This window comes from Solanum stenotomum, chromosome 11 (assembly GCF_019186545.1).
Source record: "Solanum stenotomum isolate F172 chromosome 11, ASM1918654v1, whole genome shotgun sequence".
NCBI lineage: Eukaryota > Viridiplantae > Streptophyta > Magnoliopsida > Solanales > Solanaceae > Solanum > Solanum stenotomum.
Genome location: NC_064292.1, coordinates 48,062,106 through 48,076,861, shown reverse-complemented (window position 1 = coordinate 48,076,861; position 14,756 = coordinate 48,062,106). Strand labels below are relative to the sequence as shown.

General features: G+C 34.4%; 2 protein-coding genes and 1 pseudogene across 2 annotated transcripts; 1 reads left to right on the top strand and 2 right to left on the bottom strand.

Moving 5' to 3' along the window:
• Nucleotides 1-608: 608 nt before the first annotated feature.
• LOC125845014 (protein HEAT STRESS TOLERANT DWD 1-like) lies at nucleotides 609-5,633 on the top strand. The gene is made up of 12 exons (XM_049524389.1): nucleotides 609-683; nucleotides 1,073-1,224; nucleotides 1,351-1,429; nucleotides 2,462-2,611; nucleotides 2,690-2,788; nucleotides 3,014-3,173; nucleotides 3,384-3,487; nucleotides 3,575-3,714; nucleotides 3,790-3,862; nucleotides 4,079-4,224; nucleotides 4,337-4,454; nucleotides 5,477-5,633. Exons 1-12 carry the CDS (start codon nucleotides 636-638, stop codon nucleotides 5,597-5,599), a joined length of 1,392 nt encoding a protein of 463 aa, XP_049380346.1. The 5' UTR covers nucleotides 609-635; the 3' UTR covers nucleotides 5,600-5,633.
• Nucleotides 5,634-9,254: 3,621 nt separating this feature from the next.
• LOC125846012 (F-box/FBD/LRR-repeat protein At5g53840-like) lies at nucleotides 9,255-12,110 on the bottom strand (annotated as a pseudogene).
• A 337-nt stretch (nucleotides 12,111-12,447) lies between these two features.
• Nucleotides 12,448-14,188, bottom strand: LOC125845013 (putative FBD-associated F-box protein At5g56410). The gene is given in 2 exon segments (XM_049524388.1): nucleotides 12,448-12,475; nucleotides 12,576-14,188. Coding segments are annotated over 2 exon segments (1,641 nt in total).
• Nucleotides 14,189-14,756: the final 568 nt, after the last annotated feature.

Genomic DNA, 14,756 nt, shown 5'->3' with positions numbered 1-14,756 from the left:
GAGTACTTTTTATGGAGATGCATCCTTTTTTCAATTTCCAGTTTTTCGATATTAGTTGTCGCAGTGGGCGTGTTGGGTTTTTGTTTTCTGAATGCGTTTTGGACCTTGGTGTTCGTCATTTTGATTTATGAAAACACCTATACATGTATAAACCGAATATTAGGTAGTGTTGTCCATGGTTATTTTTTTTATATGCAAGGGGGAACTCTCTATTAACTCAAACTATAACAGACTTTCATATGTATCTTCAATCTGCCACTACTGGGAGTATAAGGGGGTTCATCCGAATTTGAAACCGACTAGATCAAGTATTTGAATACAATTGTCAAAAAGCACGTGACAACTTAATTTGTCCATGTAACAAATGACTTGTTACTTTCAAGGTGTGTGTTGATATCCATAAACACAAATTGAACAAACGTTTTTTTTTCTCTTCCGGAGATAAAATTCTATGAAGAGAAATTATATTTTAACATATAAATAAGAAAATAAAAATATTATATTTTAATTAATATTATTTTAAGAGGCTTATAAAAAGTAAAACCTTAATTCTAAAACCCATAAAAGGCAGTTGAGTCTCTGCTTCACCTTCAGTCGTCTTCGTTCGTTCTTATTTACAGTGTAACAATTCCAAGATGGTCCGAAGCTTAAAGAACCCTAAAAAAGCTAAAACCAACAACAAGGTGCAATTTTTTCTCTCTCATAATTTGTATCTTTTTGCTATTCACTTTGTTCCAGTTTTGCTTCTAGACGAGAGTTAATTTGACTAATTTTTAAAGCTAAATCAAATTAAATTGCCATAATATTTTAAAAGTACTATAAATTGCAATTCTTTATGAATAGGTTGAGAAAATATATTTTGAAATTTTGATCAAAGTTAATATCCTTATGGTCGAGTTCTGTCATACAAAGCTTGCCTAGTGTAGTTTATTTCTCTTGTGTGGTTTGCCGGTTATTGCATAGGAGCCCAGTCTGTGGGTTCCCTTGCCAATAAAAGTTTCTTTTTGATCAAATTTACGTAGTTTGATAATTTTTGTTACATGAAAGAAAATCTGAAATTTGAATATTAAAGAAAGGGGAAGGGTCCTCGGATTCCGTGCCCTCATTGGCAGCTAAAGTATGGCAACCAGGAGTAGACGAATTGGAGGAAGGTGAAGAGCTTCAGTGTGATCCTTCTGCATATAATTCTCTTCATGCCTTCCACATTGGCTGGCCTTGTATGAGGTATTTTCTCTATTGCCAGAGTTGTACCAATTGATATTTGTTTTGTTATGTATCGCATTGCGAATATTGGGACATGAAGTTTTAAAACAGTTTTGGATGTGATTGATATATTGATTGAATTGGCAGTTTCGATATGGTGCGTGACTCGCTTGGTTTGGTGCGGACTGAGTTTCCTCATACTGTATATTGTGTAGCAGGAACACAAGTAAGCTCTCTTTTCACACTAAACCGAAAATAATAATGACAATAGCTTAATTGTCGCTAAACATATTTCTTTAGTGACAATTAGCACTCTTTGTAAATGTCGCACATTGGATCCAATGACAATTAAGTAATGCTGGTAAAGGTTGTTTTTGTTGTAATGTCATGTTATGTCAGCTCGACCTGCTTGTTAATTCTAATTAGGATCATCATAACATCCTAAAAGATTCTCTTGAAAAGCTTGGCTTACAAGCGGAGAATGATGAATTTCACACACTTTTTGGGTCAGCTTTGTGATTTTATGATTGGAAAATGCTCTTTGTATCTCTAGGCTCCCTTTGTTTTATCATCAAAATCTAGCATAACTAGGGAACATCCGAAAAGATTATGGCAATGTATGAGAATGATTCATCACCATCATCGTGTATTAAAACAAGGGACATTCAAGTCAAACTGCTATTTATTTGCTGAATAGACAGGTAGATTGAAAAAATCATGACTATGCTTAACGTTAAAACACTCTGAAAAGCCCACATCCGGTGAAAGCTTTTTTGTTTCCCTTGAAAAAGAACAAGTTCGCTATTAACATAGGGACTTGAAGTGGAATGAAAGGTATGATCCATGCATATTCATATGTTTGTTCTGTTCCATAAAAAAAAATTGAATTCTTAATTAATTGTTCCCGATTCACTGTATCTTACCTCTTTTGAAATGGAAATATCACGAACTAAGGGTGGTCATTTATTTCTAGCCAAGAGTTGTTGGGAATTAGCTTCAGACTTCAGAGGATGATTTCTATACATTGGCCAAACTCTTTTTGATAAGAAAAAGTAATTAGCAAAAGCTATCTGTATTGATTGCAGAAATTCCTTCTGTTTTAGTTTCTGTAATCCAGTTCATTTTTCTAATGAATGTACATTTTGTTCGCCAATGTTATGGTTTAGAATTCCTTTTTATAGTAGGGAAAATGAAAATGGAGAAAACCAAAATTTGATTTAGTAAGAGAAGATTTAAGCTCCTGAAACATATCTTTCAGGCAGAGAAAAGTTCTTGGAACTCGATTGGGATTTTCAAGTTATCTAATATATCTGGAAAAAGGCGGGACTTGGTGCCAGGCGATGAGAACTCTGATATGGACAGTGAAAGTAGCGACAGTGATGAAGAAGAAGAGGAAGCTATTCTACAGGTATTTTATTTCTTAACATCATCGATAAAGTTAATATGACACTGTTATGTATACATCACATTTTCCAAAATTGTACAGCTACGCAAGGTGTCTCATGAAGGATGTGTTAATCGTATACGTGCTATGGCGCAAAACCCCAATATAGTTGCTTCTTGGGCTGATACTGGTCATGTTCAGGTAAGACCATAAGTTTGAAGTTTTAAATGATAAAATAAAAAATAATACGAGTTCTCTAACAAACCCAAATCCTATTTTTCTGCCTAGTAGATAAATGTTTTTCTTCCATTTAGTCCTATCTTTAGCTAAGTTTGCATTGATCCCAAGGACAACTTCCTTCCATATGATTTTAGGTCTACCTTGTGTAGTATAATTTCTCCTCTTATAAGTTTAATGCACTAACAGGTGTGGGATTTTAGCTCGCATTTAAATGCTTTGGCAGATTCAGAGAGCCACGGGGCTTCTGCAGTCTCTAATCAATCGCCCTTGGTTAAGTTTGGCGGACACAAAGATGAAGGCTATGCTATAGATTGGAGTCCTCTTGAACCAGGGAGGCTTCTTTCAGGTACGGCAAATTACTCTTTGCACATAATTACATTCCGTGGTGACATGGCATATGTCATAGTCTTGGTGAACAGAGGTACCTGGTACTTGTTGCTGGTGGGAGGTGACAGGTATCTCGTGGAATTAGTCGAGATGTGCGCAAGCTGACACAGACATCACGGTTTTTGACAAAAAAGATATTACTTGATCTAACGTCTGATGTTGTTACTAGGGGACTGCAAGAATTGTATCTATTTATGGGAGCCAACTTCTGGTACATGGAATATTGATGCTAATCCTTTTATTGGACACACTGCAAGTGTTGAAGATCTTCAAGTGAGCGCTCCTATAGCTAGAGTTACCTCACTTTCAACTTTTCTCATTACTTACGCTAAATTCTAAAGCCGACTTTCTCTGATGCAGTGGAGTCCTATAGATCCTTTTAGGTTCGGCTCTTGCTCAGTTGATGGAACTATTGCATTATGGGACATCCGTGAGAGAAATTCTCCTTCTGCAACTATAAAGACACATAAGGCAGATGTCAATGTTATATCATGGAACAAGTACTGGACCTCAATTGTTGTTACCTTCCACATCTATACTTATGGTTATATTGAAATTTGATTGTTTTTCACTAGGTTGGCGAGCAATATGCTTGCATCTGGAGGTGATGATGGGACATTTTGTGTTCACGATATTAGATTCGTAAAGGTATTCTGTTAGTACTCTTTAAATTCTTGGCACTTGAATGTGTATTGATTCTCTAATACTTGGTGGGCTGGGAAGTGCGGATGAGATTAGTAGAAGTTCATCTCGTCTTACTTCCAACCGTCTTCATAGGGGAGAAAGTGTGGTTCTTTTTTTTTTTTTAAATGTTCTTTAAGAGAAGGTAATAGGGAAAGAAACAACTGCTTATTCCTTTGACAGGAAGGACGGGACACTACCGTGGACCTCGTGGCGTACTTTGAATATCACAAACATCCCATCACTTCTATCGAATGGAGTCCTCCTCATGCAGCCTCCCGTGAAGCCTCCTCAATCGTTGCTGTTTCATCATCAGACAATCAGTTGACGTAAGAACTCTAATGGGAATGTTGAACATCCTTAATTATGTCACTACGGATCTGTTTTTGCAATAAGTCTCTATGGACGTGTTTGTCTCACCATCCTTTTTCTATTTATCAGTATATGGGACCTTTCTTTGGAGAGAGATGAGGAAGAGGAGACCGAGTTCAAAGCTCAAATGAAAGAGCAAGTCAATGCCCCAACAGATTTACCCCCACAACTTCTCTTCGTCCATCAGGTACTTATGTTGATCTCTATTTCTCTCTGATGAGAGCAAAGTTTATCTGCTTTAAGTTTATTCTGAGTGTTAGTGGTTAAAAACAGACTCAAAGTATTACATTTTCGCGAGTTCCTTACCTGAACTATAATTATTACCAATTTTTTAAAGGGAAAAGGCTCAAATATGCCATTGAACTTTCAGAAAAGACTTATTTATGTCATCCGTTAAAAGTTTGGCTCATCTATGCCATTACCGTTTAAGAAAAGGCTCATTCATGCCATTATTTTTTAACAGTGGTTTTACAAAACCATTTTTTACACGTGGCCAATTATAATTCGGCCACATAAGTTGTTAGAGACTATCCGTAGTTCCCTTTTCCTACCTGAAATATCACCATCATTCAGGTAGGAAAAGTGAACACCATATAGTTCAGGTAAGAAACTCACAAAAACGTGATACTTCAGGTGTGTTTTTGACCATTTCTCGCAAAAATATGATACTTCAGGTGTGTTTTTGACCATAATTTCTTATTCNGAACAAAAATTGAATTAAAAAAAAATTATGACGTTGCCGAATTATAATTCAATTTTTATTCAGAATTTTGATTTTTTTTTATAAAAATAATAATGATGTGGCCGAATTATAATTGGCCACGTGTAAAAAATGGTTTTGCAAAACCACTGTTAAAAAATAATGGCATGAATGAGCCTTTTCTTAAATGGTAATGACATAGATGAGCCAAACTTTTAACGGATGACATAAATGAGCCTTTTCTGAAAGTTCGATGGCATATTTGAGCCTTTTCCCTTTTTTAAATCAAAACACACACCGACTATCAGTTGTTCCCTTTTCCTACCTGAAATATCACCATCATTCATTCATGTAGGAAAAGTGAACACCATATAGTTCAGGTAAGAAACTCACAAAAACGTGATACTTCAGGTGTGTTTTTGACCATTTCTCGCAAAAATATGATACTTCAGGTGTGTTTTTGACCATAATTTCTTATTCTGATGTCATTTCTCTTGCACTCGTAACAGGGTCAGAAAGATTTGAAAGAACTTCACTGGCATCCTCAGATCCCAGGAATGGTTATATCCACAGCAGCAGACGGATTCAACATACTTATGCCATCAAACATTGAAAACGCACTTCCTGCTTGATACTTCCTTCGTTAAATACGCAAGTAATATTTGATAGTTCATTCCTATTTCGTTAGTGCCTACTCTATGTGATGACATTTATTCCTTTAACATATATTGTGCTTGAGTTTCATCAGTTTATTCCCAGAATGGATCCTTTGAACTATATCAATACATACAAATAAACACATTACATTATTTACTTATATGATGATGCAGCAACAAGAAGAGTCTAGTCTAAAGCTAATTCCTTGTATGTGCAATGAGTATACGTGTTTTTCGTATTCACTCTATACTTGCTGCACCTTTGTGTACATGTTTAGTTCCAGGTTCGGCTGACGGTTATAGAAGTTAAATACTAGTCAATAACTGCTCTAAATATTATACCGAACAAGCTATTTTTTATGCTCTGTATAATGAAACTAGTATTTGGACACGTGCTTTGCACGTGTATTTCATGTTAATTTGTTCAAACTTTTTCATTGAGATGGAGGGAGTATATAATAGTTAAATATATGGGTTTATCGGAAGAAAGTTTTGCCTACTAGAGATAAAAAATCTTTTGATAAAAAAGTAATTAAAATTATTTATAAATACTAATATATCGTATATATTTGATTATGTATATGATTGTTATTTTTTTTCGTCAGTTTCTTTTAATAAAATAAAATAAAATCAAATATTATTGGTTTTTGAAAATTTGAAATCAAATCAAATACAAATAACTATCGATTTATTTTAATTAGTTTGATTTGATTTTTAACCAAATCATGAACACCCGTATATGACAATATTTTAAAAAATTGAAATACCTAGGATGGGTGATTTTATATGCCATCAAACTTTGAGAAAAAGTTCATCTATGTCATTCGTTAAAAGCTTGACTCACCTATGCCATTTTCGTTTGAGTAATGACTCATCAATGCCATTATTTGTTAACTGAAATGACATAGATGAACCCAACTTTTTACAAATGACATAAATAAATCTTTTTTGAAAGTTCTATGACATATTTGAGCCTTTTCCCTTAAAAATATGATTTAATTGATGACTTGACCGAATCATAGTTGACCACATGTAAAAAATGGTTTTGCAAAACGGAACTGTTTTTAGTTAACAAGTAATGACATGGATGAGCCTTTTCTTGAATGGAAACGACATAGATGAGCCTTTTCTTGAATGGAAACGATATAGATGAGCCAAACTTGTAACGAATGGCATAGATGAAAATTTTCTCAAAGTTCGATGGCATATTTGAGCCTTTTCCCTTAAAATTATTTATAAATATATTAATATATCTACTAAAAAAACAACGTTTAACGACGGATATTAGCGATGAACGATATTCTGTCACTATATAACGATAAATTTGAAACGGAATAACCATTTTGTTGCAAAATTAACAAATGATTTTTTGATTTATAATATAGCAACGGATGTGCAACGGAATATTTAATTCGTCGCTAAATATTAGCGCGAAATTTTGGCGCCTTATTTTTTCTACGGATTTAGCAATAAAGTAGGGGTGGCAAATTTGATTAATATGGGGAGACGGAAAAAAAGTTGCTAAACTGCTAAATATATTTTTATAAAATTTATATTATATAGTGACGAAAATATCCGTCAATATATTTTTTTCTAAATATATATATTTATTTGAAAGCGACGGATGTTAAAAATCGTCACTAATTCCGTTGCAAAATTTTTTAAAGTGATATTCTAGGGCACAAAATTTTCAACATTTCAAGTCCCTCTCTAGAAATTCACGCTCTCAAGCTCTGAAACTCCAATGAAGGCTCTCAAGCTTTGAAGCTTCCTCTCCTCCCAAGTCTCCATCTTGAAGCTCTGAAGCGAGCATTTTGAAGTCTCTATCTCGAAAGGTAAACGCTCAAACTCTTATCTCCATTTCGATTTCATTAGCTCAACTAGGAATTTCAGTCTGCAAAATAGGAACCCCAACTAGGAATTTCGGTCAGATTCCTTCATTTGGATATCAGATTAACTCGACATACCATTGTTTTCCAGTTTCACTTGACACACCATTGTTTTCCAGTTGCAAAATATGAACCCTAACTAGGAATCGTTTCACTCGACACACCACTGATTGAAAAATAAGAAACTTTGTGATAGTTATCTCCTGTATTAAGGTTAGCAAACCAAAAATAGAAAATAGATGAAACAAACAGAAATATTAATCCGAGTCCACAGAACCCACTATGTTTGTTTAAGAAATTTAATCCCCTCAAGTACCCGAGGTTGCAGATTAATTCCTCCCAAGATAAAACGGATTAACCTATTAGAGAAGTAGCGGTACCTCAAATTTCAATAATTTCAGCGAACGTAAGAATAGTAACGAGAGCACACACAGACTCGATCAATCGACAATTTTGTTTATGTAAGAAAATGTATGCAGAGAGGAAAAATTTTCAGTGAATGAAAAACGAAAAAAACCTTTTATTTATAGCCAATTGCAGCAAGGAACGTGTCTGTTCGGACAATTGTCTCTCCATAACGTTGTGTCTTTTTGGGAAAAGTAACGTCTTTTCGGAAGGAACAGGTCCCTTTAGAACGTTTCTACCATTACATGCGAATTTCAAATTAATTCCATTACGCGAAATTAATTCTGTTAAATAACTAACATTCTGAATTAATTTATAAGAGAAAGGAAATCAGTTAATGAGATTGATTAAATAAATTCCAAAAATATTATCAATCAATCACACCATTTGCCAAATCCAAATCCAAAGTCGAGCGAGGGGCACCTTCTTCTTAAATCTTAACCCTTTAAGAACTAAAGTAAGTGTTTCCTAATATAAGGACAACAATTTCCTTTCTTCTACCAATATTAGAGAAATGACTTTTCATCTTCAAATACATTTCATTTTCCCTCCAAATTGGTTCTTTTTCCATTTTCTCTTTTATTTCTCATTCACACCTTTGCTAAAACCCAATAGTGATAACTAAAAGAGAAGAAGAGAGGAGGAGGCTAGTGTTAGGACCGAAATAAGCAGGTGTAACGCGGAAGCTAGCAAAGCAAACCTCGAAAGACCATGAGTAAGAAGACAAACGAGAAACACACCAAAAGAGACAGATTTAAAGTGGTTCGATCAATCGACCTACGTCCACAAAGGAGATGAGCAATCCACTATAAATATGAGAGTACAAAATATAGAGAGAAACAACCTCAAACAATTCACTCGGAATACAAGGAGGTACACAAAATTCTCCCTCATAACCACAACTCTCAAAACCCTAGGACTACATTGTGAATGCTAATTAAGTTAGAAGGAACAAACCTATATTTATAGAGTCCTAAACCTTTCCTACAAGAAAAGGACTAGTAAAATATTAAAACCTTTTCCTAAAAGGAAAACCTATTTATGGTAAGAAATCAGGGCAAATAAACCCCAACAGCTAGCCCATGTCTCTCTCACACACAAAGTGAGACAACACTCAGCTACCTACTAACCTTCTGTCCTAATACTTCGAACTCCATCAAATTATTGGGTTAATTAAAGAAAATAAGAAAAAATAAAGCAAAGAAGATAGCTTGAAGAATGAGTGATCTATATCGATCACTCCATGATGAGGTATCCATTTCAGAAATAACAAACTCCATTAATTGTTAGGAAAGGGAAAGGGGATGGAAACTGGAAGACGTGATCAATATCATAATTCATACATTGTACAGCGTAAGGCGGATTGTTTTCATCTCTTCCATAATACGAGTGTCAGCTGCCAATATTTTCCTATCAAGAGTAATCCAATCGTCTTGTACTCTATCTGAGCATTCATCATACACTCCTTCCAAGTACATCTCGGAAAACTCCATTGTCTCTTCTTCAACAATTGTTGTCGTAGATACTTCCTAAATCTTTTGTCACTTTCCTGAAATGTTAAACTCTTGGGCCAACAAATCGAAAAGATGAAATTTCAGATCTGCAACTCACCAAAAGTGAAACCTGTAAAACACTTTTCTGTGCTATGATATCTAGCCATTTATCGATTAGACCGTCACAATCAGTTTGATCGGAAAAAGAGATGCGAAGGTTAAAAGCTGAAATCTGTAGATTTTCACGGCGATATCTCTCCAAAGTATTGTCTACGATCGTCACGAATTGATCATGAAAGTCTATGAACATACCGTTATGCAGCCGCGGTGGTTCAGAATCATATTGATCAAAACAGAGATAGGGATTTGTATAGCATGCTTTAAGCCATGGCTTCGACAACACGGCGGTTCGAGCAGCAGTTTTAATGGGGAGAAGAGAGAGTATTTAGTGAAGGATTTCAGTTGGTAAATCTGAAATTCTATCCATGGCAGTAGCAGACCTTGTTGAGAGTTGTGAGGTATAAGTAACTATTTATTCTGTGTTTGGTCAAGGTATTAGGCAGTTCTGGAATTATTTATCCGTCATTTAATTAATCTCGAGATAACTTGTTCCCAACAGAATGATCCATATAATTGGAAGAATTTCTTTACACTACACGGCACACCAATTAGATTAAAGTTTTTTATTAGCTAAACCTCAGAAAAAATAGAACTGACATTTTATACTCTCCAGGAAGTTAAAAATGCATTTTTCACGGGAAATGTTTAATACCACAAAATTAAATGATATTTTGGAACATTCTACATATTATTAGTTTAAAATCACAAAATTTAAAAATCTTCTTTACGTTCTTTATACTTTGTGTTGAGTCACTCATCAGACAAACAAATTGAAACAGATGGAGTAGTATAGTTCTCAAATTCCTGTTCTGCAGCACTGAGTGGATTGGTTAGCATTAATCCTGCAGTAATGTATATGAAAAGTGATATTGTTTATGCAAGTATCGAATGATGGTGTTTCAGACAGCTCGCATTTCTATCACGTATTTGTTAACATGTAAATCTGCGCACCAAGACTTTGACAGATATAAAGAACTATCTAGTAGTACTTTTTGTTGTAAGTCGACAAAAATATCAAATCCAATTAATTAGAGACCATACCAACAGCATAACATTGGAGGTCCAATGGAGAAAATGAAAATAAGCTTAAATGGACATAAACAGCTAACCAAGAACATTTAGAAGGTCTCCTCCACCAGCACTTCTTCAACAATTGTTGACATACGAACTTTCTAAATTTGTTGCCACAATGTACAGTTAAATTCTTGGGCCAACAAATCCAGAAGACGTCATTTAAGTAAGATGAATATGACGTAATTGACCAGTCACAATAGGTTAATATCAAATTCTCAACTTCAGTTGAGGGAAAATGATCAACTCCACTTGTTGCTCTCAACCCTTTACCGATACTATCCAATGTCAAGTCTACAACTTGATCATTCAACTCAACTAGATATCTCCGTAAGTCAATGATGTGCTCGGCATCAGATGGTAGATCGCCATACTTTATGGAAATTCTGCATTGGCTTGAAGCAAAAGATAAACAAGGTAGTCTTATACGTTCACCAAAGTCCTGCATTGGCTTGACAACTAAGGAGAGTAATTTGGGCACATCAAAAGTGGCTTGCACTAAGCAAGCACAACTTTCTATGCTACAAACCTCGAGTGTTGAACTTGAGATTTTTATTGTCTTCAAGTACTTACAGTAGTGTAAGATCAACTGCTTGATGAAGTGTAGTTTTGGTATAAGCTCGAAAAGAACCACATCATCAATCTCAGCTTTCACAAATTCTACCCTTCTCAGATTCTGACAAGTACCAATCTCTAACGTCCGCAAACATACGTCATGAATCATGATTATGACGATATAAACGCTCGGAATCACCTTTGTTCACATATTCGAAAGATAGCAGTTTTGGTGCATCACCAATATGAACTTCTATAATTGGGCATTTTAAGATATGAAGAGCCAAACGATTAGGAAGATTTTTCGTAACACGAATGCAATTGAACCCCAAACAGTGTTGAAATGATATCTTCTGGATCTGAGAGCAACACGAAATTAGACTATCAAGTGCTGATTCAGTAACAGTAACATAGCACAAAGTTAGATTTTTTAGGTTACTGCACTTAATTTTATCTTCGGAAAGTAATAATTTTTGCTTCAATATTCTGCAGCAATTTATCTCCAACACCTGCAACGATTCTATCGCAAATATGGAATCAACTAACAAACTATATCTTTTCGAATAAACTCCAGATTCGCTTTTCACCAAAAGTGCAACCTGTGAAGCCCTTCTCTCTGCTATGATTTCTAACCATTTATCAACTAGACCTTCACATCAGTTTGATCGGAAAAAGAGATGTGAAGCTTAAAAGCCGAAATAGGTAGATTTTCACGGCTATATCTTTCCAAAGTATAATGTACTAACCTCGAGAATTCACCATGAAAGTCTACAAACCTACCATTATTCTGTTGTTCTTCGCCAAAATCAGATTCGTCAAAACAGAGATTGGAGTTTGTTAGCATGCTTTAAGCCATTGCTTCGACAACACCGCGGTTCGAGCAGCAGTTTTAGTAGGGAGAAGAGATAGTATTTGGTGAAGAATTTCAGTTGGTAACTGTGAAATTCTATCCATGGAAGAGCATATGGAGTTTTGCTCAGACAAGAAAGTGAAGAAAATGGACCAATCATAATATATAGTATAAAAATAAAGTATTGCTTAACATTACATCTTTCTGCTAATTTATTTAACATGAATAAGATACGAAAATACGTATATATAAAACATTAAATTCACAACCCAGTTACTAACACCTTATATCAATCATAAAATTCAAATCCTAATTCAATCAAATAACATTTCCTAATTCAATTCAAATCCGAGCAAAGATTTGCATTACACTGTTTGGTATTGCAGACGATGTAAATAGAAGCCAAGAAGAACGAGCTATCACATATCGCGATCACTCCAATCAATGAACTATCCATCTCGGAATGCATCTGCAGAAATAACAAGTTATGTTAACTGTTTGGAAATGGAAAGAGATGAAAAGTATTGATATCATAATTCATACATTGTGCATAGCAAATTGTTACGTACCTTGGAATATATGAATACTTATTTTTTTCATTTCTTTGAATTTGCTTGAAGCGGATTGTATAGATCTCTTCAATAATATGCGGGTCAGCTATCAGTATCTTCCTATCAAGGGTCATCCAATCGTCTCCGTTCCTTTTCTTGTACTCTATCTCAGCATTTATGAGATACTTTTTCCAAGTACATTTGATAAATCTATTTTCTCTCTTCTTCAACCATTGTTGACGTAGAAACTTTTTAAGTTTCTTGTCACACTGTAACGTTAAAATCTTGGGCAAACAAATTGCGAAGATGACATCATAGTTATAAGATGAATATGTCGCGGTTGTAATATCACTATAAGATAGTTCCAAATGCTCAACTTCAAGTGTGGGAAGATGATAAATTCCTCTTGGTAAAATCAAGCTTTTAGAGAATGTAGACAACGTCAAATCTACAACTTGATCACCCAACTCAACTAGAAATCTCCGTAAGTTCATGAGGTGCTGAACGTCCCATAAAATGTCAATGTTTATGGAAACTCTGCATTGGCTCGGAGCCCTTTCAAAAGATAAAGAAGGTAGTCTATCTTGATCGGAGAAGGCTAAGGAGAGTAATTTGGGCGTATCAAAAATGGCTTCCTCTACTAAATCACACTGAACTATGCTACAAACCTCGAGTGTTGAACTTGAGATTTTTATTTTTCTCAAGTACCTACAGTAGTGTAAAATTAACTCTTTCACGGAGTGTTAGTTTTGTATGATCTTGAAGAGATCCCAATACTCAACTGTGACCTTCACAAATTCTACCCTTCTGAGATTTTGACAAGTACCAATCTCTATTGTTCGCAAACATATGTGAAGATTATCACTAGATAAATAAGGCGTGGAATCACCTTTGTTCACATATTCGAAAGATAGCAGTTTTGGTGCATCAACAATTTCAACTTCCACAATTGGGCAGCAAAAGATACTAAAACACACAAGTTTAGGAAGAGTTTTTGAAACACGAATGCTATTGAACCCGACACAGTATTGTATTGATACCTTCTCAATCTGAGGGCAACATGAAATCAGGCTTTCAAGTGCTAGTTGTGAAATGGTAACATAACAGAAGGTTATGTTTTTCAGGTTATCACACTTAATTTTATCATCATAAAAGAGTGCTTTTCGTTTCGCTAGTAATATTTGGCAATGATTTAACTCCAAATGTTGTATGAATTTCATCTTAAATATGTTATGAACAAACAAATTATATCTTTCACAATATTCTTTAGCTTTGCTTTTCACAAAAAGTGAAACCTTTGAAGCTCTTTTATCTGTTATAATATCTAACCATTTATCGACTAGACCGTCACAATAAATGTGATCATAAAAGGAGATGCAAAGCTCAAAAGATGAAATAGGTAGATTATTATCGCGGTGATACCTTTCCAAAGTATTATCTACAATTCTCAGGAATTCATGAGCTCGATATTCTACGGGATCAGATATATCGAAACAGAGATGGGGTTTCGTAGAGCATGCTTTAAGCCATGATTTGGACAACAATGCAGTTCGAGCAGCAGTTTTAGTTGGGAGAAGAGAGAGTATTTGATGAAGGATTTCTGTTGGTAACTCTGCTGAAGTTTTGTCCATTATAGTAGCAGAGTTTGTTTTCCAATTTGGTTACGACAAAGAGTGATCATCTGATAAATCAACTTAATAAATAATTATTTATTATAAGATATGATTTGTTATCAGATGACCAAGTCTTCCAACTTTGATGGAACAGAAAGGAAATTTTAGGATATGCATGATTCAAAATCAACTTATTTTGAAAAATATTTCTTTCTGTTCCACCAAAATTGGAAGACTAGGTCATTTTAAAAAATACTTATTTCTCTTAATTTAATTATTATATTTTCACATTTAATGAATTTTCATCTTCCTTTATTTTTAATTTATTTTTTAAAACATGTTTTACATATCTAAGATTTAATTCTTTGAAAATAAAGTTAAAATATTTTTGGTATGATCGACTTTGAGTACTATTTAGTTTTAAGTACACATGGTGGTATATGTATTAAAATTTGTTTTCAATTAATTTGTGTTGTTGATTGAATAAACTAAGAAGAGTAAACACTGAAGCAATGAAATACCTATCCATACACTTTTTCATGTTGCGAAGAAGACTTAATAAGTTGTGAATAGTTTTCTTATGAGA